Raw genomic sequence first — 24,253 nt, forward strand, 5'->3', positions numbered from 1 at the left:
GATGTTGAGCTGAACAAACATGGCTTTATAACCAGTGACGTGGAACTGCCAGCTGCTCTTCCTTTCCTACGGCACAATGCCCTGTGAATAAGCCCTTGTCAGGAAAATCAAGCTTCGTGGTTTTTCACAGACACGTAAAGTGGACTTAGCTCAGGGGCATACACCACTGTTGGGAAGTGGGCAAGTTTGTCTTTCGGCACCCAAAAACCTCAGCATGCTGGGCCCCTCTCCTCCACCTGCCCTGACTTCAGCCCCACCGCTGCACGCTGGGTTGCTCTCTGCTCTCCTCACATCATGGAAACCAGGCGTGGGGAAGGCTTCGGTCTAAACGGAATTTCAGAGGAGGGTGTGACAGTCCGACTCTCACATGACCACGTAGATTCTTAGCGTACAAGGTCACTGGAAATCTCACTCGGAGTAAATTTCTCTGGAACACCCACAGCCAAGAGACAGAAAAGGGGCACGGGGTCTCGACCCTGACCGGTTGCACGGGAACTCTGAAACTGTGCAGTCGGTGATGCTGGATTCCTGAGGGCGGGTGCTGTGAAGTTTAGAAACGACTTAGTCACTGTTGTTCTTAACTTCTATCCTTTGTGTCTCAATGTGCTTTTCTCATGCTTTAGGCTCAAACCAGTTTTTGACTCTATCTGGTCAGTTATCAAATATTCATGGAACACCTACAAATGGCCAGGCACTGTGCAAAGCTGGTAAAAACATTTCTACCTCAAGGGGTTGAATGCGACATGTGCTATATGTTAGAATCTTCTTCCCAAAAGAAACTTTTCACCTCCTATAAAAGAGTTTTCAAATATACCATAAACCAAACATCCCAAATTTTATTTACAGTAACATAGGTTGTGCAATATTTTGCATTTGATAACCTTTGTAATGCAGCATAATTCCACATTATCTTGGTGTTCCATGCTCTAAACTACTTGTAAGGAAAGAAAAATGTGAGAAGCTAAATATGAGAATGCTCATGTCTTCATAGATTTTTTAAAACAAAAAACATTTTACAGGCATGCATAAGAAAGCTCCAGGTGTTATCCATAGGACAAAGTTTAGGTTAAAATAAAGACATATAGGGCCAGCCCCTGTCGCCTAGTGGTTAAGTTCGGTGTACGTTGCTTTGGCAGCCCAGGCCTGGTTCTTGAGCATGGACCTACCCCACCATGTTAGTGGCCATGCTGTGCTGGTGGCCCACATACTAAAAAATAGTGGAAGACTGGCCTGGATGTTAGCTCAGGGAGAAGCTTCCTCAGCAAAATAATAAATAAAGACATATAGACATATGTAAACTAGCAAAGAAGTCAAAGTTTTGTTTTTGATTTTTTTGGTGAGGAAGATTGCCCCTGACCTAACATCTGTGCCAATCTTCATCTATTTTGTATGTGGGATGTCCCCACAGCATGGCTTCACAAGCAGCGTGTAGGTCCATGCCTGGGACCCAAACCGGAATACCCCAAGGCCGCTGAAGTGGAGCACGTGAACTTAACCACAGTGCCACCAGCCCTGCCCATGAAGCAGTTTCTTTTATTATAATCCCTTTCTGGCTGGTAGACTTGGGCGTAGTTTCCACTGTCCAGATAGAGGAAGTTATGTAGCATAAAGGATGTGAGAACTCTTGAAGGATTGTTAACATTTGCTCCTCAAAATAGAAATTAATTTTTTATATCAAAAGACTACTTAATAGACAAACGTTATTGAATAGTCATGTTTAACAGCTGTATTTATAGCTCATTACAAACCTGATTTCTAAGATTTTTTTTTCCCCCTAAGGATTTAATTATGTATAGAATTCATGCAGGGCAGAGTTTTCTGTCTTCATTTGCTTCTCTAAACTGAACTCTGATGACTCACACAAAACTCCATCAGTTTTCACCCTCCAGGGGGAACAGTCTGAGGGATCCTCAGTGTGAGCTTTCGAAACTCTCCACTCTAAAACACTCTAAAGAAAATTTTAAAGGCCGTTTTCCTCTGTATCAGGAAAGTTAGGCAACATATATTTTCCTTATAATGGGGCAGGATATTATGCTCATATTTGGAAATAAAATTGTTTTAGAAAGTGTCGATAATTACCAATTTATATTAGCATGCTGTGTTCCCTGTAAAATTGTCTATCAAAGAAAACTCAGAACATGATGTTGCATGAAAAAACCTTAATTTGTGCCCCAAACGTGTTATATTAATTTTTGATTCAATAATGAAATAGTTAAAAGGATGTCTTCTGTTCCTACAAAGTAAAAAAATGAAAAAGATAATCTAGTGATTCATGTAATTTGGCCACCTATCAAGAAAAAAAAATCAGCCCAGACTAAATTCAATATATCAAAAGAGACCCAAAGATACAGAAAATGGTCTGTCATGGGCCACTGAAACCTGGGATGTCACCAGCACCCTGAAGCAGTTTCTGCATGGCCCATACGGCAAGACTAAGTATTATACCTAAATGTCACTTGGAGAAATCTTGACCTTTCTAGAATAAACACATTAATTCGCACTGTAATTTACTTCGTACTTTACAAACTTTATTAAATAATGAGCATTACTAACTTTCATTATCTTATATACAGTATTTAAACTATGTTTTCCTAGATGCATTTTTTTTTTTGCACAAAGAATAGAATACGTGAAAAGTGAACTTATAAAAAAAATTGAACTTTCCGTACAGAGACCTAATAAGAACTTGACATACTTTTAAGTACATATACCTTTTTTCCCCAATTATATACATCCCTACCCAACCTCCAAAAGAAACTATTTTAAACAAAAGCACTTAACTGATAACTTTGAGGAAAAATACGAACATGTATTATATACATACACACAGCTCTCAAAATCTGCATTCCAGCCGACGGAAGTGTTCTATGAAACTACAGATTTGTCCTAGAACCTAAAGACAACCACAGAGACATTTTATACAGTTAAGTATCCACCTTCGTGCGGTGGCGTGTATTCCTATAGGCGACATCAAGGTCATGCAACAAGAGAGTGGTGGGAAGAATTAATAATTTCTGAGAATAAGACACCACAGTAATATGGATGATACAGAATTGGGTCATACAAACTACAAAGCAAAAATGGAAAACTGCATTCCTGGGACAAGAGTCAGTGCACTTAGTTTTATAAAAGCACTTATAGACACCTCTCAAGTCTAAGAATACACTTTCTTACAACGCTTCTCTTTTCTGATACTGCTTAATCATGAAAACTCACGTTTAAAGAAAGGCAATGAAAGAAGGAATGTTTGCAGAACCGTGATAGTCAATATGGACTTTGTTTTATAAGCTACAAGAAGAAAGAAGAGTATGGAAAAGCAAGAAATGGGGGTAATTTTTTGTGATTTAAAGCCTTAGGTACCTGTGTGTAAAATAGAATGGTCACATTTTACGTTTTCTAGTTAAGAAAAAGAGGCATTAAGACTTCAAAAGAGGGCAAGAATGATGGTTTAAGATGTCCCTGATTCAAATCAACCTCATTGCTCTCCTTTAAAAGAAAAGCTCACATCCACTTTCCCTACACATATTATGGTATCTTTTAAAATGAAAATTGAGAGGCTGAGAGAGGAGCCACAGAATGTAAAACTCCTAAAAATGAGAATACCGTGGCCACTGTTTGAGAAAACATTCTTGTTGCATTGACCGAAGTCTTCAATAAAATATCTTTATAAAATAGCAATAAATCTGCCTTCATTTTTCACTTAGCTTGATTTTGCTTTTGACTCACAAGGTCTTATTTTGTTTTTCTGTTTCCTTCCATAAAGAGTTAGATTAGTACATAGTATCACAATGAACCGCTATTTAAAGACCATAATGACAACATCAAAGATGCTGTTAGTCAGAACTTGGCAACGAAAGATTCTGTTCTTTTATATGCCTCAAATGCCTCAAAACAATGAAACTGTTATGTCAGGATTAGAAAATAAATTTCACTGCAGTCAACGAAATCCTCCAGGTTGGAATGAGGTCATTTGGCTGAGTACGAAACTCATGAAAATCCATATGAAGAACTGCTCTGGATGGGGTAACTTTAAAGTGCTTCATTTTATTTCAGTTTATGGTTTACTTTGTGCTGATTAGGCAGGCACAAAAAATAGTATGAAGGGCTCTATTTACCCACATCTTTCAATTGTAATATGATGAGATAAGTTGTTCCCAGATGTCAACCTATCTTTTCTAATAAGTCAATTTGCTCTTTTTTGCACTTGGCTTTAAGCTATTAGGGGAAGCATTCATTACCCTAGAAATCATAAAATAAACCTGATAAGCAGCACATTCTCCAGGCCTTGTCCAGGAATACAGTTAAGGACTTTTGCTTTCAAAAAACTGGTCTTGCTACATTCTAATTTCCAACAGTTACACAATTTCTGCATCATAATGAACTGATGTAGGAATAAGAGCATAGAAACCCTAAAATGGATCTCTAGCTTAAATTATTCCAGCATCTTGCCACAAATGTAACAAAAATGTCATATATAAGCATGATCCTTTAAACAACTTTAGTTTCTTTTCTTTTTTAAAATACATGAAAAACCCTCCTTGCTGCCTTTGAGTCCTAGGATAAAACTACTCATGGCTTCTGGATATCATGAGAGGATTATCCCATTTGTTAAAGTCTGGGCACTATCAGGACATGGGAAAAAAAACATCACGGCCGCATGTTAAAAAGAAAAAAAAAAAAAAGCGGGGGGCCGGCCCCGTGGCACAGTGGTTAAGCTTGGAATGCTCTGCTTTGATGGCCCATGTTCTGGGGTTTGGATCCCAGGTGTGGACCTACACCACTTGTCAGCCATGCCGTGGTGGTGACCCACATATAAAATGGAGGAAGATTGGCACAGATGTTAGCTCAGGGCTAATCTTCCTCAAGCAAAAAAAAAAAAAAAAAGCCTAAAAATTTTCGAGTGAGATTGACTTACATGAAACATGAAGACAATCAGTATCAGAAAACACACTGTGAGCTACTGACATCTGTTACAGTACAATCCTGGCTGGATGGGCAGCCATTTCAAAAAGTCATGCTGTGAAAAGAAAGTATATTTTACACCTCAGGTTATTACAAAATTGTTTTAATCTGGTACATATAAAACACCTCTCAGTGTCTGTAATGTATGAGCATGATAAGAAATTAATTCAGGCAGCTGCTATTAAGAATCTCAGGCAAAGCTGCTTGAACTAAGACACTGAAATTTTTCCCTCAGAGACTGGACAATATTTTGCTGATTGGGAGATGGGCCCCTCCAGAGATAGTCATTCAGTTTGTCAGAATTGTTGTATGACGTCAGATATGGTGAAATCCCAAGTTTGCCGCTTATTGGTTTCTTTGGAGTACATGGACTATTCAAAGAGTAAGCGGTGTTGTTGCTGCAGACATCAGGAAAGTCGGCATCTACCATCTTTGGGTCAGATTTCCTCCTACGGTTGTCACATGGCTCCAACTCTGACTCATCTTCCTCTGACTTTATCTCCACATAGTCATCTTCGTCTCCTTCAGTCTCTTTGAAATTGGAGAAATAGTTCTGTGTAGCTATTTGGGCATTTAAAGGTGAATGTCTGTTTACCACCAGAACTTTCTGTGAGTCTTGGAGGGTGAGATCTGAGCGTCTTTCAGGGCCCTGTTGACATGAGTCAGCGATACCTGGCAGCAAATCCTGGTGACTGTCACACCTGGAACTTTTGTGTAAAGACAGCAGCTGTTTCTTTTCCATTTCACTAGGGTAGTTGATGGAGTCCACTGACTTGTTTATTAAGATGGAGGAAGATGACTGGGACCTGTTATAAGGCTGAGATTTAGCACTGATTCCTTTCCGACCCAAAGAGTTGTAAGGATAGCCCTGAAGGGAGTTCTCTTTGTTGGGTTGACTGACCACCACGCTGTGTCTCTGTATGGAGCCCAGCAGAGGGTCAGAGGTTTGAAGAGAAGGCACGGAGCAAGCGGTGGACAACTGTCTTGGAGTACTTTTTGGACTGATCTCAAAAGTGGAATATTTTGACTTCAAGTCTTGCTCTGGTCGGAGACAGAAATCTGCTAACTCTCCATTACTATAGGTCGAATGCAGAAGCCAATCCTGGCTCCCATGTTGGGCCTGGGAAGGCGATGTAGACGTGAGGGTGGAGGAGTCTTGAGGGCTGGTCCAGTCCTCCCTCCGAGTCTCACAGGAAGGCTCTCTGAACACGATCTGGTCATACAGTTGGGAATACTCAGCAATCCTGGCACCTGGAAGGCAAATATTGAAACAATAAACATACACAGCATTATTTCTACACATGAAGATTTAAAAAATAAGAATATAACATTCTAACAAACCTATTTTAAAAACTGAAACAGTAGACAGGCCTTTTAAAAGTTTGAGCATGAGTAATCATTGAAAAGTAAGCAACACAAAGTAATAAAATAACCCACTGTTTAATAAAAAACAAAAATGCCACCTAAAAGTCCAGTTAATTTGATCTAATTCTGGATTATTTCATTCCAACAGCAGGTCTGCAAATGTTTGCTATTTGTAATGAAAATTTCTAGCGTTCTTTATGGGCATGAAATAGTTCAGTGCTAAAAAGAGGCATCATAAAAACAAGAAAGTCAGCACTTAAACCTAGTCAATGAGAAATAGCTCGAGTAGTCAGCTATTAAAAGCAGCATGGCCACAATCCAGCAAGCAACGGCTACCCCTGGCTCCTCACCAGTCTTGACTGCTCTCAGACCACTACTCCCGGAAGAGCCCGCTCCCAGTGGCTGTTCCTGTACTTCTTGTTTCCAGGTAGCCCTGCACTGCCACTGTCTGGGGACCCAATGTCTACGGGAGGTCCTCCCTTCCACTACTTCAAAACCACATGTATTGACTGACCCACGCCTCCTTTCCCATCCCCAAGAAGCCAGGCGCGGAAGTCTATGCTTCCAAGTCATTAGGCATGAGCCATCTGGGCATATAATCGATCATCTAATGCTCTGTAATATTGGTTTCAGAACAGGATTTGACCAGTACTTCCATGAAAGCTATTGCCACTTCAAATGAAGCTCTGAGGCCATTCTCCTCTCAGCTCCACTTCTGAATGCAGGCATTTCTACAGATATTAATAGAACCATGATGTGGATAGAGCATTCTCCTGGGCCAGGAATGATTTAAGAGAGAGAGCCCAGAGATGTCAATTTCCAGAGCCATCTTCTCTTCCACCCTCCCCAATCCAGGTAACCCACACGACCACCCTAGAATCCAGGAATTCCATGTGCCCCTATAAATTGCTCAGGCCACATCTACACATCTCTATAAAGGGAATCCATCCTATATAGGATGACCAGCAAGTAAGTGACATCACATTTCTTCTTTAAGCTACCTATATTTTTAAGTAACCTCTTGTCTGTATATTATTCCTTGAATTTAAACTAAATATTTGAGTTTCTGCCATTTCTTTCCAGTCTATCGTCTGTGAGGACAGAAAACCACCTGCTATAATTCTGTGTGCCCTTTAAATGCAACTCCCTCAAAACGCTTGCCCCTCGTCCCAGGAATCGAGGTGAATAGTCTGTTCAGTCTCTCATTATAGATCCTATATGCGGACCCTTCAGATTTGTTCTCAAGTCCAAATTCCCTTGAAGGACAGAGATTATTAGTTTGGAATGTCTAATAACAGAAACTCGAGCTATTACTTCTTAAAGGGCATAGTAAAGACTTTCAGTACCAATTAAGATTTCGCAAGCACTTAAGAGACTGGAAGTGTACAAGGACACCAAGGTGCCCATGTCCGCCGCCCTGAAATCCATAGTATTTCATTAACTATGAAATCCAACCCAAGGCAGCTGGACCTTCGGTTAGCAGTCCCCCCTGAAAGTCAGACCTTTCTGCTCAAGCCCCTCTCATCTACACTATGGCCCTGAGCCTGACCCCACGGCTGAATCAGGAAGGCTCTGAACTTTCACAAGGTTCCAAGAAGATGACAATTTTGGGGGAAGCAGTGAGAGCTAATTAAAAAATTTGGGTAAACTATTCCAGTATCAGAATATAACCATAAAGACTTGTGAGAACAATTAGCTCTTGACTTTAGAACATGGTGGTCCAGATAATCTGAAACCATGTATTATCCAAAATACCCATATTATTTATCTTGCCTTTTTCTTCCTTATCACACTCTCTCCTTCTTCTTTTGCTTAATCAGACCCTATTTACCTTTCAAGACCTTCCAGAAGCCCTATCCCTTCCATGAATCCGATTCTAACTGATTTCTCTGATGTCTTATGCACTTGGTGTGCACCATTATTCTTAGCTATTGGCTGCACAGGCAATCCTGGGTTGCTAGTTGTTTTATATGGGCTAATTTATTACTCCAGCTAGTCCACGAGCTTTTAATCTTGGGGAAGAATCCCCACAAAGCACCAAGCATAGTTTCAGATAGAAATTGGTCTTAAGAACTAACTTCTTTACTCAGATAATTTTTGGACTGCTTCCTTTTATTTTAAGCATAGTGTTAAAAATAGACGTGACTTCCCTAAGACCATACCACTGGCTGGAAAGGCAGCCTAGAAATCAGGGGCATGGCAGGAAAAGGGGAAGCCAGAAGACAGGCTTTGATTAAAATGCTTCCTACGGATAACTCCTAACGGCACAATTTGTCTTTGGATAATAAAAAGTTGACCATTTATAAGTTTGGAATAAAAAGCATCTCACAAGTAGACAATTTACTGTGCCTATCTAAGGTTTTTGTTTTTTGGTCTCAGCTTGACCTCTCAGGGGTCTCTCTAATTTGCTTGATGCCAGTGTGAACAAGACATGGGCTTCCAGAGCAATGGCTGTCATTAAACAGATTTGCTTAGCCACATACATAGGAAACAGCCAGCCAAAGAGGACACCTCTAGCCTAAAAAGCTTAGCATTAGCCAGCTAGATCAAGGTTCTCTCTAATCCTTAGTTTGGTATTAATAATCTTTATAGAATATGTACATTATCATTATGTGACAACCCCAGGGCTGTCTCTGGTTTATTTCTCTTTCATAGGTCTAAAAAGTGGAGTTCTTATGATTCCAGATAAAAATTTGAAGTGATCCTTGCTGAGTGAGGCAGGAAATATTATTTCAATGGACAGAGGATTAAAATCAATGTTTCTGATGTTGCTTGACATGCAGACCAAAGGATAAAATGTTATTTTGCCTTCCCTACTTGACATGGGAGGAAAATTCCTCAAGCCTGTGTGGACTTTTCTACCATGTAAAACATCACAAAAAAATGGAACCCAAAGGCCTCCCTGGCCTCAAAGACCATCAGGAGGGAGGCCTGACTGAACGAGATGGCCAGCATGCTACAAGAGGCTCTGAAAGGTGGGAGCGACTAGACCTGGTTGGGTGATTTATAGGCGGAAATCTGACCCGGGGCCTGTAGACCCCGGCTAGAGAGGTCAAGAAAGGTGCTCGAGAGTTTCAGCAGGTGAATAGGCTGCTCCTCCTTCCGTACAACACCGAGAGCAAGCTCCTGGCAAAGTGGCAAGGCCCATACGAAGAAGTCTGGAGAATCGGTCCGTTCGATTATGACGTCCTGTGCCCAGATAAACAAGAGAGAGAAAAGGAGTCATCACGTCAACTGATTGAAAGCCTAGTGGGCACAGGAAGTGGTCTCCATCCACCCAGATGGAAGGTTCCTCAGGTCCAAGAGATGGCAGGCCCTAGGGACGTGCTCCTGCCAGACAGCAGGGGGAGACTCCACTCTCAGAAGATGACTTTGGAGAGATCTGCTCCTCTTTGTTGGGGGAGAACGTCGATAGTAGCCCACCATGTCAAGAATGGACCCAGACACAAAGCCGAGAAAAGAGCCTATGGGAAGGCACCAGCAGGCAAACCAAAAAGGAGAACAAACTAAAAGCGAAAAGAAGCAAAAGAAAACCCCCAAATGGAACTCTATTAATACTTAAAAGGTGGGTAAAACAGAAGACTACTCAAGGGAGTTGTAAGCCCTAATGATTTAGTATCGATGCTTCTATCAAGGTCAGAGTTTGGCATTTTAATGGATGGTCCATATCCCAAACAACCTGGCTCAGCCCATTACCATTTCTCAAACGACAGTTTGCTGACATAATCCATCATCATCGGAAACCTTAGCATTATATTTTCTCCCATTCTGAGGAGCCCTAACCTAGATTCTGACAGCGGTTGCATTGCCACTGTTTCTAATGCCATCTATGCTCCAAAAAGACTCCTGCAGTCGGAACTCAGTCACTTTTTCTACATATAACAAACCAGCTTAGCAACACTGGTGTTGGAAAAGGAGCATGAATTAATTCAAGCATATTATTGCAAGGAGAAAAATATATCCGACTTCGTCTCTCTCACATTCATAGAAAAATCATTTTTAACCTTTATTTTACTTAAAAAGAAGAAGAAGAACTCAAAGAATCTGTAAAATCCTTCAGGTGGCAATTCCAGGGCTTAACTTCCCTGTCTGTTAAGAAATTTTACTCTATGATTAGCTCTAGGAAAAGCATACACAGCTTTAGACAACTCTTAAATACTATCAAACTTAAAAAAAAAACCCTACAGATTCTTCTCACTTGTGGATTCGTTTAGGACTTGGAGATTTCCTTCTTATTCTCTGGTTTCCATGGAGATAAACAAATCAACCCCAAAGAAAAGAGGTTAGTGGCATCAACTGGCCAGTTGAGCTATGTGGCCATCAAGCGGACGATCTGAATGTGCCCTGATGCGGAGCCTCCTGGGTTTTCCATTAATTGGAGTGCTGTCCCCTCTCATTTGATGCTGAGCTGGCCCTTTGTCAGGAAATCTAGGGCAAGGAGTCTTAAAATATGACTGACAAACCCACACTGTTTTAAAATGCAGACTCCTGGGTCTAACTGCGGAAATCTCTCTACGTCTGGAGGGGAACAGCTCCTGAGGTAAGAGCTGCACCTCTCCCTCAGGTTGTTCCTTTCCACGACAACTGTGTGCTGTATTCACATCTATGCTCTTCCACGGAGACCGGTGTTAAGTTCCATCCTTCAGAACCTTCTCTACTTTAGCCAGAGCATATGTGCTTCTTTATAACGGAGAAAAACCTCAAACCATGAACATGTCCCTCCTTTAGTCCTAAGCGTACCAACATCATACCTGAGATCCTGGTTTACTTCTGCCCCATAAAGGAGACTTGACGGAAAGAATTACACTTCTCAGAAGCATACATGAGAATACCAAATGCGACGGCCTTAAGCGCAGAACAGCAGCTATTTTAAAAAATCAACCAGTAACCGAAATACGTGAGAAAACAACTGAGTCATTTTGTGAACAGCTAAAAAGAAAAATGCAAACAGGGCTCCTGTCTGTCTTTGTTAGGATGTGTAGGGCTTTTTGCTGGGATTCTGGAGCCAAGAGCAATCCTATTCCTAATGCTTCCAAACCCTAACAGCTTCCACAAGCTACCACGCCTGAGAACACACTACTGATACCCAGGGAGCAGCTGTGGATGCCACAGTCAAACCAACTGCTATTTTCATACTTCAGATTCTATTAAAACATCAGATCTGTAGTCACCAGGTTATACGCACAATGAAACCCTCTGAATCACATCACCCCACCTTGTAGGATGCGGTGAAGTGGGAAAAGGTGAGTAACAGCCTTGTCTGTCTGTCAGTCAGTCTGTGGTCCCACTGTGAGAGCATGAACGTCGAGTGACAAAGTTCTCACAGTTTAAGGACATTGAGAACCCGAGAGCTGCTCTCACGTCTTACTTTCAAGAAGGAAGAAAGGCAGTGTGAAGGAACGTACCGATGGCAGGCCCTCCTTGCTTCTTGTCTTCTAAGATGGCTGCCAGATCTTTGGGCACAGATTTATGCTGCTGGCTGGCCGGAGGCCGCTCCAAGTCTGGGCTTTTCACTCTTAAAAGCTGATTTGCCTTCTTGATCTTCTGGCTGTACTGCCTGGCCATCATAAAAACCCTGCTTTTTGTCTTATCTGTGGCATCCATCCCAGGCTCAGGGGTTTCCAGGTCTGTTTGGGAGAGACTGCTGGTGGCCAAGTCATAGGTATTTTCCATGGAAGGCATCTCACTGGCCAGGGAGAGCCGGTTTAGACTCATAAAGGAGCCTTCTTTAGAAATCAGGTCATCTTCGAATGGGCAGTGGGCCCGGCTGGCTCTGCCAGGCCTGTCTTTCCGCTGTGACAGGAAAGTGTGGCTCTCGGGAAGGGAGAGCATGGACACGGACCGCCCCGCGTCTCTGCTCAGCTCAGGGGTGCTCTCGGCATGCAGCCTGTCCTGCACGTCATCTTTGCTAACAGGAAATGCTGCGAGGAGCCGGTCTCTGGCTTTGTCCTCATTTTTCTTGATGTAATTCTCCAAGTCATTCCAGATTTCGTCCACTTCTTCAGACAGTTTATCAGATATAGACTTATCGGTCACAGACAAGTTGCAGCTGGAAGAGCTATACAGCAAACTCAAATAATCACGATCAGAGGGTACCTGGTGGTAAGGTGTCTCGTCCTCGCTGAACTGGAGGCTGTCCTGGGAAACAAAGGGCCTCAGACTGTCACAGCATGCAAAGTCGGCCTCCAGACCCAAGAAGGTGCTCTTTTTGGCCCGCTTTAGGCTGCTACATTTGAAATCCAGGGAGGGGGGATCTGGGACCCTGATAGTATCATAAATGTTCTCCTCAACCACCTGGAGCTCATGTGTGCTTTGGTTCAAGGCCTCTGGACCCGTGAGAGCTCCATCTCTCTTGGTGTGCAGAGAGCTCTTCTCATGGCCGGCTTGCCTCTTTGAGAAAGCTAGCTCCGGGGTGCTCTTGGGGCGAACAGAGTCCCTGGCTGATTTGAGGAGAGTGGATTCAGCCTCTTCCCGTTTAGCAACCATTACTTTTAAGTCCTCGTAACTTATGTTATCATAGACATGGTCTATATCATCAATACTCAACTCTATAGATGACCCAAAGGGAGTCATTCCATCCTGCCCTTCTGTTTTAGGGTCATTCTGCAGTTCCCTTCGGGGGCTGTAGTGAGAGCCATCACTGTCCCTAATTCTTATTTCAGGAGAGCACGTGTTGCTCTCACCAGCACTGCTGGCCCGCCTAACAACCCTGTGGCCAGAGCTGGAGGTCTCTGTGGACTCAATCTGTCCCATATGCCAACTGCAAGGGCGACTCGAAGTGCTGTCTTCGCACAGTCTGCTCGAGTTCAAATCCGAAGAGGAAAAGGATGGCACAAACATCTGATAATCATCGTCATCATCCTCGTTCTCCTGTGGGGACCGTCGGCTGGGAAACAAGGCTTGCCTGATCTGGTGGTCCGTCCAGATGTTTCTGACGGCTCCACCCCCACGAAGCACGCTGATAAAGGCAGAACCACTTGGCTGGCTGTTCCTCTGGGCGGGAGATGGCCCTGCTGAAGTCAGCTGGGGAGACCCTTCTTCTCTGGAAACCTGAGGACAGAAACATACGGATTGAATTACGGCAGTATGGACACATAACTTACAATGTTCTCCTGTATTTGCACATTGCCTCTCCCGCTAGACTGTAATATTTTTAAACAAAATGATCAGCAAACATTTTTGACTTTGAGTTGAAAAGTACTTCAGATTTTTGCAAAAGGGACAGAAAGGACAGGAAGTGATACTTAGAAATAGGCTAGGCCATTTGCAGACACTCTCCAAACCTTCTGTTCATCATCACTATATGAATTAGATACAATTGCACCAGTTTCACAGTAAGGAAATGTAGGCTCATAAAGGTTCAGTAATGTGCCTTCTCTAGTCAGTAGACAGGCTAGGAGACAAACCCAGGTCTGACTCTAAATCCCTTGCCCCAACATAGGGAACTAGTGAAATATAGAAAACTCTCAGATAATTCAAATAATTCCAATGTGCACTTGGCAAATAACATTATATAAATGAACAGACATAGGTATCAAGGGCCACAATATCTGGTTTCTGTTAGGGGCTCAACTCCTAGACATCTTATCGTAGTTTCTGGTATACCAGAAGCCCCTGTCAGTGATCTAATTGCCCACTGCAAGGGTTCCCCTTAAATCTGCAGACCCGTCGTGAATCTGATGAGCACTGCCTTGGTTTATAGGTTCTAGCTAAAGAGTCTTCATTGAAGGAATGCAATTTAATCCATTATTGAGCTAATTAAATTTTTATTTTCTTTCAAAATACGTTTAATTAAGTAAAACTTAGATGCCTGTTAGGGAGTCAAATATGAGTGACATTAACGATTTCTAATAACAAAACACAATGCAGTCTTTTATAACCTGAAACTTTTCTTGATGGGGCTCAACTGTGCAGAGAGGGCGTGGATCGCTCTCGTGCTCTGTAGCTATAAGGATTAGCTTCAAAGAGTTGAAATGCTTAAGACCCGTTCAAATTAATGGTACCAGGGACATAGTTTCTGATCAAAACATTATAGTAACCTATAAGGTCAAATTAGCAAGGACTTTTCACCACTTATCAATGAAACTGGCATACATATTGCTTTGGAATATCCATCTATCAAGGTCTGTCTGTCTGTCTATCAGGGAGGAAAGAAAAAAGTCAGGAAGGCAAGAATAAAATTTCAGCCCAAATGATATTTTTCTATAAAAAATTTAAAATAAAAAAAATCCAATTGGTCATTTAATCTTTTGTTCACTTTTTTCACATAGTAAAACTGTGGACCATTTGAAGCCTAGGAATAAATGAATGTAACACACACACATATGGATCTATGTAGATACACATATATGTATATATTATATTTATGGCTTTAATGTTTCTTTTTTTTTTTTTTTAAAAGATTTTATTATTTCCTTTTTCTCCCCAACACCCCCCGGTACATAGTTGTATATTCTTCGTTGTGGATTCTTCTAGTTGTAGCATGTGGGACGCTGCCTCAGCGTGGTTTGATGAGCAGTGCCATGTCCGCACCCAGGATTCGAACCAACGAAACACTGGGCCGCCTGCCGGGGAGCGCGCGAACTTAACCACTCGGCCACGGGGCCAGCCCCTAATGTTTCTTTTTTTAACTCTTTAGTATCTCTCCTTTTTCATTGTAGACTACACTGGTATAATGTTTATAAATATAGGCATCAATAACTACAGTTTATAAAATAAAACAAGTTGACATTAACCGCTTAAATCATAACAATCTACTTGGAAAGTGTAACAAAACGATTTTGTGAACAGCCAGAAGTAATACCTTCTTAAAATCTTTCATCCCAGAAAACCCCCAGATGTTTTAGAAAATCAGGAAACCTGAATTGTTAGTATCAAAGTACATTTTTAAGGTAATTACACTTGAAATGAAGATAACAGTATTTTGTAAGCTGAAAATTTACATCAAATAAATCATCAGGAGAAGGGAAGAAGCTCTTAGATTAAGAAATAATCATGGGGTCAGCCTTGTGGCTCCGTGGTTAAGCTCGTGCACTCCACTTTGGCAGCCCGGGTTTCTCCAGTTTGGATCCTAGGCGCAGATGTGGCACCGCTCATCAGGCCATGCTGAGGCGATGTCCCACATAGCACAAGCAGAGGCACTTACAACTAGAATATACAACTACGTACTGGGGGACTTTGGGGAGAAGAAGAAAGAAAAAATAAATACACACACACACATATATATATATATATATATATATATATATATATATATATATAAAGATTGGTAACAGTTGTTAGCTCAGGTGCCAATCTTTAAAAAAAAAAAAGAATGAATCAGTACATGGATTGGAAACAACATAGAAGCATGTAGTTTAGATACCTCAATTTCATTAGAACCAGGATGAACATTTTTTTTCTGTTTTCCACATTCTCAGTATCATGGTTATTTAATAATAATATAATAGCTATCATTTATGGATCACTTGCTTTGAGCCAAATACTGTAGTAAGCACTTTTTAAAACACAGTATTGCATTTAACCTTTACAACAATTCTGTAAACTAGGAAACTAAGTCTTGGTAAGGTTAACAACCTGCCTAAAGTTATACAGCCTATAAGTGGCAAAAATGGATTTGAATCCATGTCTCAATCCACAGCTTATATATGAGCTTAACCTCTCTCTCCCTGTCAGTCCATCTATCTATCCATCTACCTCTCCATCTGTCCATCTATCTATCCATCTACCTCTCCATCTGTCCATCTATCTATCCATCTACCTCTCCATCTGTCCATCTAGCTATCCATCTACCTCTCCATCTGTCCATCTAGCTATCCATCTACCTCTCCATCTGTCCATCTATCTATCCATCTACCTCTCCATCTGTCCATCTATCTACACACACATACATACATCCACATACACACACAAGGCCTTGGAATATATATTCTGAAGGAATATTAAGTGATTACTGAGGAATATTTCCTTTTATAAGCTCTTCAGTCATCAGTAAATCTGCTCTCCTTGCATCTAGTATACATTCATTACTGTTAGGAGACGGAATTTTACCACTAAGAACAAGGTGCATCAGTGTTTTGTTTCTTCCTTGTCTTCAGATTTTATAAGGTTCAGTTAGCCGCCATGTGGAGATTCAGCTTGATCACTGCTATAGAAGGTTTCCAAGAAGTTCTTGAGATTGTATCTCTAGTGACAGAGCGAGTCCCCGACCTGGTACTGAGTGGGGCTGGCTCCATGATCTAGGCTGGCTGCCTTAAAGAGCAACGCACGTTCTGCAATGTTTGTTTATGAAAACTAAGTGGATTAAAAAATCAAAGACTCAAGCCATATTTCAGGACAATGAACTAATTAGTCTTAGTAAGTTTCAAAAGCTTCCGAACAAAAATATGTACTACCTGAAAAAAATCCACACGCCCTAATTTGAAGAAAACCACTTAGAGACAGGACTATGTTGATGTTTAGACATTTTGCTGGATTTAACTGAAAGATACAGCATTGATCCACAAGGTCACCTTGGCCGGGTGCTAAGGAGTGGTGCAAGTGGAACTGTGGGGAGAGAGTTTCACAGCCACATCCCGATAGATATGTCAACATCAAACAAAAAGCCACGATCAGTTCTCTAGGAATTACCAATTGAGACAATTGGTCAGGAGCCACATTGGACATGGTTTACTCAGGTCAGGATACAATACCTAGTCTTCACAGGTAGCAAATTTGGATATACATCTGCTAACAGAGCATCCCATTTTTATTCCCCATCTCCTGACATTTTATCAGAGGAAGAAAAATAAAAACTTGATAGAGGGAGGGTTCCTTATGTCACATTTCATCATACCTCTTATACTTGGAGCAGGACCATGTCCTTAGAAGGGGATCTTGGCGACTAAAGGTTATGCTTTGAGAAGGGATCAATATTCAGAATGTGAGGCCTAGGTCTCACACGCACAGAGGCAGAGCGCCACGTGGCGTGGGCCACACTAGCACTGTGCAGTGTAAGATCCTAGGGCAACCTTGTAGCTTCTGGGCCAGAGGTGGGGCAGAGGGATGAAGAAATCATTGTCTCAGTTCTGAGAGATGAAGCAGGGGGTGGGGGAGGATGTTGATAAGTGGGAGTCCTCACTTAAATTGATTTCAAAATGTGAAATAATTGTTCATACTTGGCAGACAGGCCGGGGATGAGCTCTAGAAGGGTCCCTAATGCCAACATTTCAAAATAAGAAATGTGAGAGTGCTTACCTTTTGGATGTCTTGTGCTGTTTCTGAAAAATAAAAGTTTTTTTTTAAGTTTGAGAATTAAAAATGTATCTCATACATAGGTAAGTACTAATACTTTATAAGACTTTTAAACACTGTTAATAATTGAAGCCCGAGAGGTTTCATGGGCCCTTTAGACCCAATTTTCAGAGAATGAGTCTCAGTTATCCTATATCTATCCTATACTGTATGTAAAACAGCCTGACATACAGCTGAGTGTTATGCATCTTCTTTAATCCCTGAGAGCAATGGATCAATCCATGTTAATAAATTTCAAAAGCTCCCCCCAAATATGTTACCTGAAAAAAACCCCACACATCCTAAGCCATGAAAATCATTTAAACATAAGATTATGCTTCTGTTAATTTTTAGACATTTTCTTGGTTTTAACTGAAAGACGTAGCATTTATCAACAGGGGCGCCTTCACGCAGCGTTAACGGGTGGTGCAAGTGGGACTGTGGGGAGAGATTTACATCTTTATAGACGGCCTAATTACATGTGTTTCATCTGTAAAAATTGTTTAATTACAGATGCATATAAAGTAAAAAGTGGTCGAATCTCCACAATTCCCACCTTGTGGAGGCAACCACTCTCAACAGTTTGATGTCCATCTTCCCGGGTCCCACACTCATTGTCCCCATGCCACCACAGTGCACAGTTCTGTTTAGTTTTTAATATAGAGGTGCAATATGCAAATATATAGGGACACTCTTTTGACAGTTGCAGAATGTTCCATGCAGCATTTGACGATACACTACAACTTAACTGAACATTTCCCACTAGATGGGCATTTTATGCGGTATCCTCTTACAAACTGCAAAGGGCACACACACAGATCTGTCCACATTTGTGTGAATGCTTCTATATGGCAAGTGTACATGGTGAAATTTATAAAAGTGAAATTGTTGGGTCAAGGGCAAGTGCGCATTTTAAATTTAAATGGGCACTATCAACTCTTGCTCCAAAAAGTCTGCAGAAATTGATGTTCCCACCAATAGTTTCGGAGTGCCAATTTTTGTCTATCTTTTGGCCAAGCTCATGGCTTGTCCCCCCATTTGTGTCAATTAAATGTATGGTTTTCTGATTACTAATATGGGTGACCATTTATAAATTTTACAGGCAGTTTGTATTTCTTCTGTAAAACTGCCTAATTATATTCTCTGCCTTTTAAAAAAAGAGTCCTTCGTCTCTTCTTTTTGAGGTTTGGGATTTCTTTATATAATATTAATCTTTTTATGCCTGTTATCTATATTGCAAACATTTTACGTCATTTGCTTCACATTTTATAACAGAGCACTTTGACTTAGAGAAGTTAATCCTTCTGTATTCAAATCTGTCAGTCTGTACTTCACCTGTATATCAATAAGAGTGGAAAAAGAAAATATATTTTAGGACTTACCACTTGTCTTCAAAACTTTATGTGATCTTGAGGAAGGTTCTGGGAGAAAAAAAGAAAGCCAGCATCATTTGCAAAACCAAATCAAGACTTTTTCTTTACAAATGAGTTATTACGTTATGGGCAAATTAACTGAGCTCTAAAAAGTTTTTATCATCCCCATTGCTTAGAGATACTTAGCAGCAAGACATTCACTCCATCAACATTGTAAGATAAACATTAAGCTTGCAATCAGGAGCCACATAACAAGCAAACCAACCTTCCTTAGCTTTAACTACCACCTATAAGCTGATAATGTTCAATTTTATATTCTTATCCCCAATGCTTGTCCCAAGCCTCAGACCTCAAATGCCAACTGCCAATCTGACATTTCCCCAATGTGCCCATGAGCTAGGAAACTCGGCAAGTCTCAGCTCAGTGGTCTCCCCCATATCTGCTCCTTCATCTCTATTTCCTACCTCGGTTGTCACTGACATTACCCTCCCAAGTTAGTGAACAGGACGTCCTTCGAAATGTCTCCTGTTTTCATCCATCACAGTCTTGTGAGATCCCAGTCATGCTCCAGCTCAGTCTCCAGTCTTAATCCAAGCTGTCACCATCTCTCACCCAGACTACAGGGACAGCCTGCTACCTGGTCTTGCTGCCTACTTCATTCTCTGCATCAGGTCAAAATTCTCTTTTTCCCAAGTTCATTGCTTAAAATCCTTGCAGGATCGAGTTCCAACCCTCTGCCTGGCCTCCTTGGCCTTCCATGATCAGGACCGTATCTGCATCTTCTGCAGCCACATCTCCTTTCGTTTCACCTTGCCCACCTCCACCTCCACCCCAGCTCCATCCCATGTGCCAGCCGGACCAAACGACCGGCAACGGAGGTCTGACCTAAGGTAGGCTAGCTCAAGTCTCAGGGCCTCTGCATGTGCTGTGCCCGCCCCTGACCTGCCTCCTCAGCCTCCAGATGCCACCTGGGGTTCTGGTCTTCCGCTCTGTGAAGCCTTCTCTCTCCTTTGTCTCTCCACTCTTCCCTCCATCCACCTCTGCCACAGCTCCATCACACACACTGGTATTTGTTCACCTTTTCTGACTCTCGCACTAGACTGTGAACTCCTTGCAAGCAGGAATCACGCATATTGTTTATCCTTGCACTCCCAGCCCTCAGCACAATGCAGGGGATTAGGCAGGCACTCAACAAACACTGATTCAAATAAAAAAATCTGAGGGCTAAGGGAGTGCTACATGGAGTCTGGTAAAGCTAGCGTGTGTTACAATTTTAGGTTGGAATAATCTTTTTATGTCATTTATAGCATATGTTTTTCCACGAGCAATAGTAAATAGGGTTTAAGTACCTGTGTGCCAATGGTAAGATGCTATACAAAGCAAAATTAGTTGACGGATATGTTTTATATTCACTAGAAAACAGAGTTAAGTAGAAAAGAGTTTTAGAACAAAAGCCAGAGAGCCCCATCTTTGGCAGCCTCGAATGCATTCAGACTGGCAATGAGCTCAAAAACCAGAAAGAAGGGGCCAGCCCTCTGGCATAGTGGTTAAGTTCACGTGCTCTACTTCAGCGGTCTGGGGTTCATGGGTTCGGATCCTGGGCGCAGACCTACGCACTACTCATCAAGCCATGCTGTGGCAGCATCCCATATACAAAATAGAGGAAGACTGGCATAGACGTTAGCTCAGGGCCAATCTTCCTCATCAAAAAAACAAAACCAAACCAGAAAGAAAATGCCCTTTGTCAGACTGAAAGGGACCTTTATTACTAGTCCCCCCATAATGATGAAATTTTGATTACAACACCCTATTTACCAGACTTTCTTCTCAGCCGATACGGGGCAGACCCATCTTTAGAACCGCAAAATGCTTTCGTCTCTCCATCAGGACTGTAACAGAAGCCTGGATAATCTGTAAAGATAACCACATGCATCGGTAAGAACGAGGGGTTCAGGGACTTTGCAGAAAATGGGTACGACTTGGTTTGAATAGCTCTGAATTATTCCTTTTCATCAGGCACGGATACAATGCCTCCTTCCTTAATTGGTGTTGAACATGTATCCTGAGCTTTCTGTGAGACTTCCAGGAGTGGGCTAGCCAGTTGAGCTGCCTTCTCTCTCTCTCATGCACACGCACGCACATGCACGCACGCACACGCTTTCTATGTACTGTCCTTTTCCACCCTCTGGCAGAAAGAGTTATACCCATTGGCTTTACCCTTCCTAGACAGTCAAACGGTGTAAGGTGCAGTAACTCCCTCCTGCCACTCAGAATCATCGGCAACTCTATGACCCACAGAGGTCGGAAGACTCCATTCAAATAAAAATCTCAGCAGCTGAACTTGTTACCAAGGTTCCTGATAGACTTCAGGGAGGGGCCACAATAGAGGTCCTGTCAAGGTAAAACCGTCTGGAGAATTCAATCTAAGTGACCATTTCTCGGGCATTTCTGCCCGGTGCTGTGGTGGAAGACATCGAGTCCTTCCCGCCCCATGGAAGCTGTCGTCCAGCGCAGTGACTCAGTATTCTTCTAGACACTGCTCCTTTGAACATCTGATGAATGCTTTAGCTTCTCTTACTGGGAAGGGGGTTTTCATTTAATTTCATAGTTTATGTCTTTCCACCCTTTCTAAGGCTACACAGACTTTGGATTAAGAAAATCTGGTCTGATCCTAAAGCAGTGCAGCATATTCAATGACCATCTGCACCCTGAAGGCTGAGGACAGAAAATTTCAGGATGCAACTGTAAACCAGTGTTCTTCAAATTGGGATTAAGGCTCCTGACGGGCATCTAAAGTTCCAGAGAGTTCTGAGGATTGTAAAGACCACATACTGTTCTCCAGTGTCAGTGGAAAGGTTATATAAATGAGGTCATTTGGTCCAATGGACTGGCCTACTCTGTTCATACCCAGCCAAGTCCAAGGAGAGGGTAGGGCAAATAAGGTTATTTTCACAGGCTGAGTTGTTCTGGCCTAGTCCTGGGCCTGGAAGAGAAGCATGTGGCACCAATTAGTGGCTGGAAATCATTCTGTGCACTCCTAGAATCTTACTGGTTTCCAAGCGCTAGCCCACAGCCTGGGAATAAGTAAATAATTTTGCTGAAGAGAGCTAGTCACAGTAACAGCTGGCTCCTCCACGTCCTCACATTCTTCATCTTTCCTCCTAGTTTGCCCATCCATGGCCTCACCCTCTCTTCAGAGCACTTTCTATTAAAAAAAAATTCTTAAAGAGATTTCCACTGAAAAACACCTGGGGATTTAAAGAAAACAGGAAGCCAGCTCTCATAGCCTAGCGGTTAAGTTCCATGTGCTCTGCTTCAGCATTCCCCTGGTGTGGAACCACACCACTCATCGGTCAGTAGCCATGCTGTGGTGGCAGCTCACAAAGAACTAGAAGGACCTACAACTAGAATATACAACTATATGCTGGGGGCTTTGGGGAGAAAAAAAAAGAGAGAGGAAGACCGGCAACAGATGAACAGATGTTAGCTCAGGGTGAATCGTTCCCAGCAAAAAATAAAAAAATAAAAATAAAGAAAACAGGGCAGTGAGGCCCAGCTTGGGACCACCTAGCATCACTTCTCAGGATCTGCTGGACATGAAATGGGGAATCTCAACCACAGTGGCACCGGGGCTCATCTTTCTACTTTGGTAACACTTCCTGTTTCTGCTGGAGAGTTATCCACTGGCAGGTTGGAGGATAACTGAATCAGTGTTTGCACTTGGGGAAAGATTCTTCAAACAAAAGTTATTTTGAAAGTTTTAAATCAAAGTTTCTGTCAGGGGGCCAGCCTGGTGGCACAGTGGTTAAGTGCGCACATTCAGCTTCAGCGACCCGGGGTCCACCGGTTTGGATCCCGGGGGCGGAGATGGCACTGCTTGGCAAGCCATGCTGTGGTAGGCGTCCCACATATAAAGTAGAGGAAGATGGGCACGGATGTTAGCTCAGGGCCAGTCTTCCTCAGCAAAAAGAGGAGGATTGGCAGCAGATGTTAGCTCAGGGCTAATCTTCCTCAAAAAAAAAAAAAATAAATAAAATAAATAAAGATTAAAAATAAAATAAAATAAAAAGTTTCTGTCAGATCTGGTTGTCAGTGTTTATAGTCATTGTTTCTCTCTTCATTCCATTTAATCGGGGAGATAACAAGGATGTGGTAAGTGCCGTTGAACAAGGACTCATTTTATAGGAAAGACCTCACTTCTATTTATTCTCTGCCTGCTTTTATAAGCCTAGAAATACAATCACACGGTGAGGGGAGGCAGTTGTAATCTAAAATTTGTGCAGCATCAGGAAAACCAGTAACTATCTAGCTAGCATGATTCTTGCAGATAATCAACACAGATTTTCTCAATGGGGTGAGGTGGGAAATGCACTGCGGGAGCTTAAATTTTGGTGGTGGTGGAGGCGGGGGTAAGAGTTAACCCTGGAAGCATATCTTACATTGTTTAGTTGATACAGAGACCTAGATACGTGGCCAGTCATCAAGCGACTCACAGATAAACCAGGTGAAATCAGTGTAGAACCGAGTCAATGTGTTAGGAAGAGATTATACTGTCCACTGGCTCGATTCGTTAAAACAGTGAGCAGAGAGCAGCTACTTTCTTACAACTGACATGTCTATAAACTTTAAGACAGAAAACGTGACAAGTACAAGTTGACGATGAAATTTCAAGTTGAGTTTAGAAGACAAAACTTACGAATGGCATCCATTTCAAGTATTGCTTGCTTGGCCTGAAAGAAAGAAGGCATAGCTATAACTGCAATCATCTTTTTTTGTTTCTTCTTTAAACTACCAATCCTTATACAGGTCTTACCCCACGTGAATAAGGGGATTTTGAAAAGCTTTAAAAAAAACTCATTTCTTTTAGGGATTAACACATAGTTCAAGGGAATCAAACAGATGAGCGCCCCCATGTGGGTGGTAGGTGCTGCCAATTGATGCTGCAGAGCTAAGCTTGCAGCCCCTATGTGGAGGGGTGGGTGGGTGCATGGAGGGAAGGAAGGAGGGAGGGAGACAAAGGGAGGTAGGAGGACGAAGGGAGAAAGAGAGAAAGGAGGGGAACCTTCCGCTAAAGTTTCTGAAACCCAGCTGATCATTAGCATCTGTTGGTCCGCTTATCATAAAATGCAGATTCCTGCTACCCAACCCTGATCTACTGAACCCAAAGCTCGAGGGACAGGGCCGAGGATCTACACCACCATATCACTGGGGCCTTATAACTACTTTGAGTTGATTGCAAAAACGGTTTCTGGAAGTTTCTCCTGTTTTCCTCTTTCCGAATA

The 24,253-nt window shown here is 42.1% G+C and overlaps 1 protein-coding gene across 5 annotated transcripts in view; it reads right to left on the bottom strand.

Moving 5' to 3' along the window:
* Positions 1–819: 819 nt before the first annotated feature.
* Positions 820–24,253, bottom strand: part of PLEKHG1 (pleckstrin homology and RhoGEF domain containing G1) — a 223,515-nt gene continuing 200,081 nt past the window's right edge. For all 5 annotated transcript variants that reach the window (XM_044760907.2, XM_044760909.2, XM_070490870.1 and 2 more), the window contains 6 exons: positions 23,668–23,701; positions 20,787–20,882; positions 18,981–19,019; positions 17,563–17,585; positions 11,733–13,377; positions 820–6,213 (listed from right to left, as the gene is read on the bottom strand). In XM_044760907.2, the coding sequence (XP_044616842.2) occupies positions 5,153–6,213; positions 11,733–13,377; positions 17,563–17,585; positions 18,981–19,019; positions 20,787–20,882; positions 23,668–23,701 (2,898 nt within the window). In that variant the 3' untranslated portion in view covers positions 820–5,152. The remainder of the gene's footprint in view (positions 6,214–11,732; positions 13,378–17,562; positions 17,586–18,980; positions 19,020–20,786; positions 20,883–23,667; positions 23,702–24,253) is intronic.

The sequence above is a fragment of the Equus asinus genome, chromosome 1 (genome assembly GCF_041296235.1).
Source record: "Equus asinus isolate D_3611 breed Donkey chromosome 1, EquAss-T2T_v2, whole genome shotgun sequence".
Lineage (NCBI taxonomy): Eukaryota > Metazoa > Chordata > Mammalia > Perissodactyla > Equidae > Equus > Equus asinus.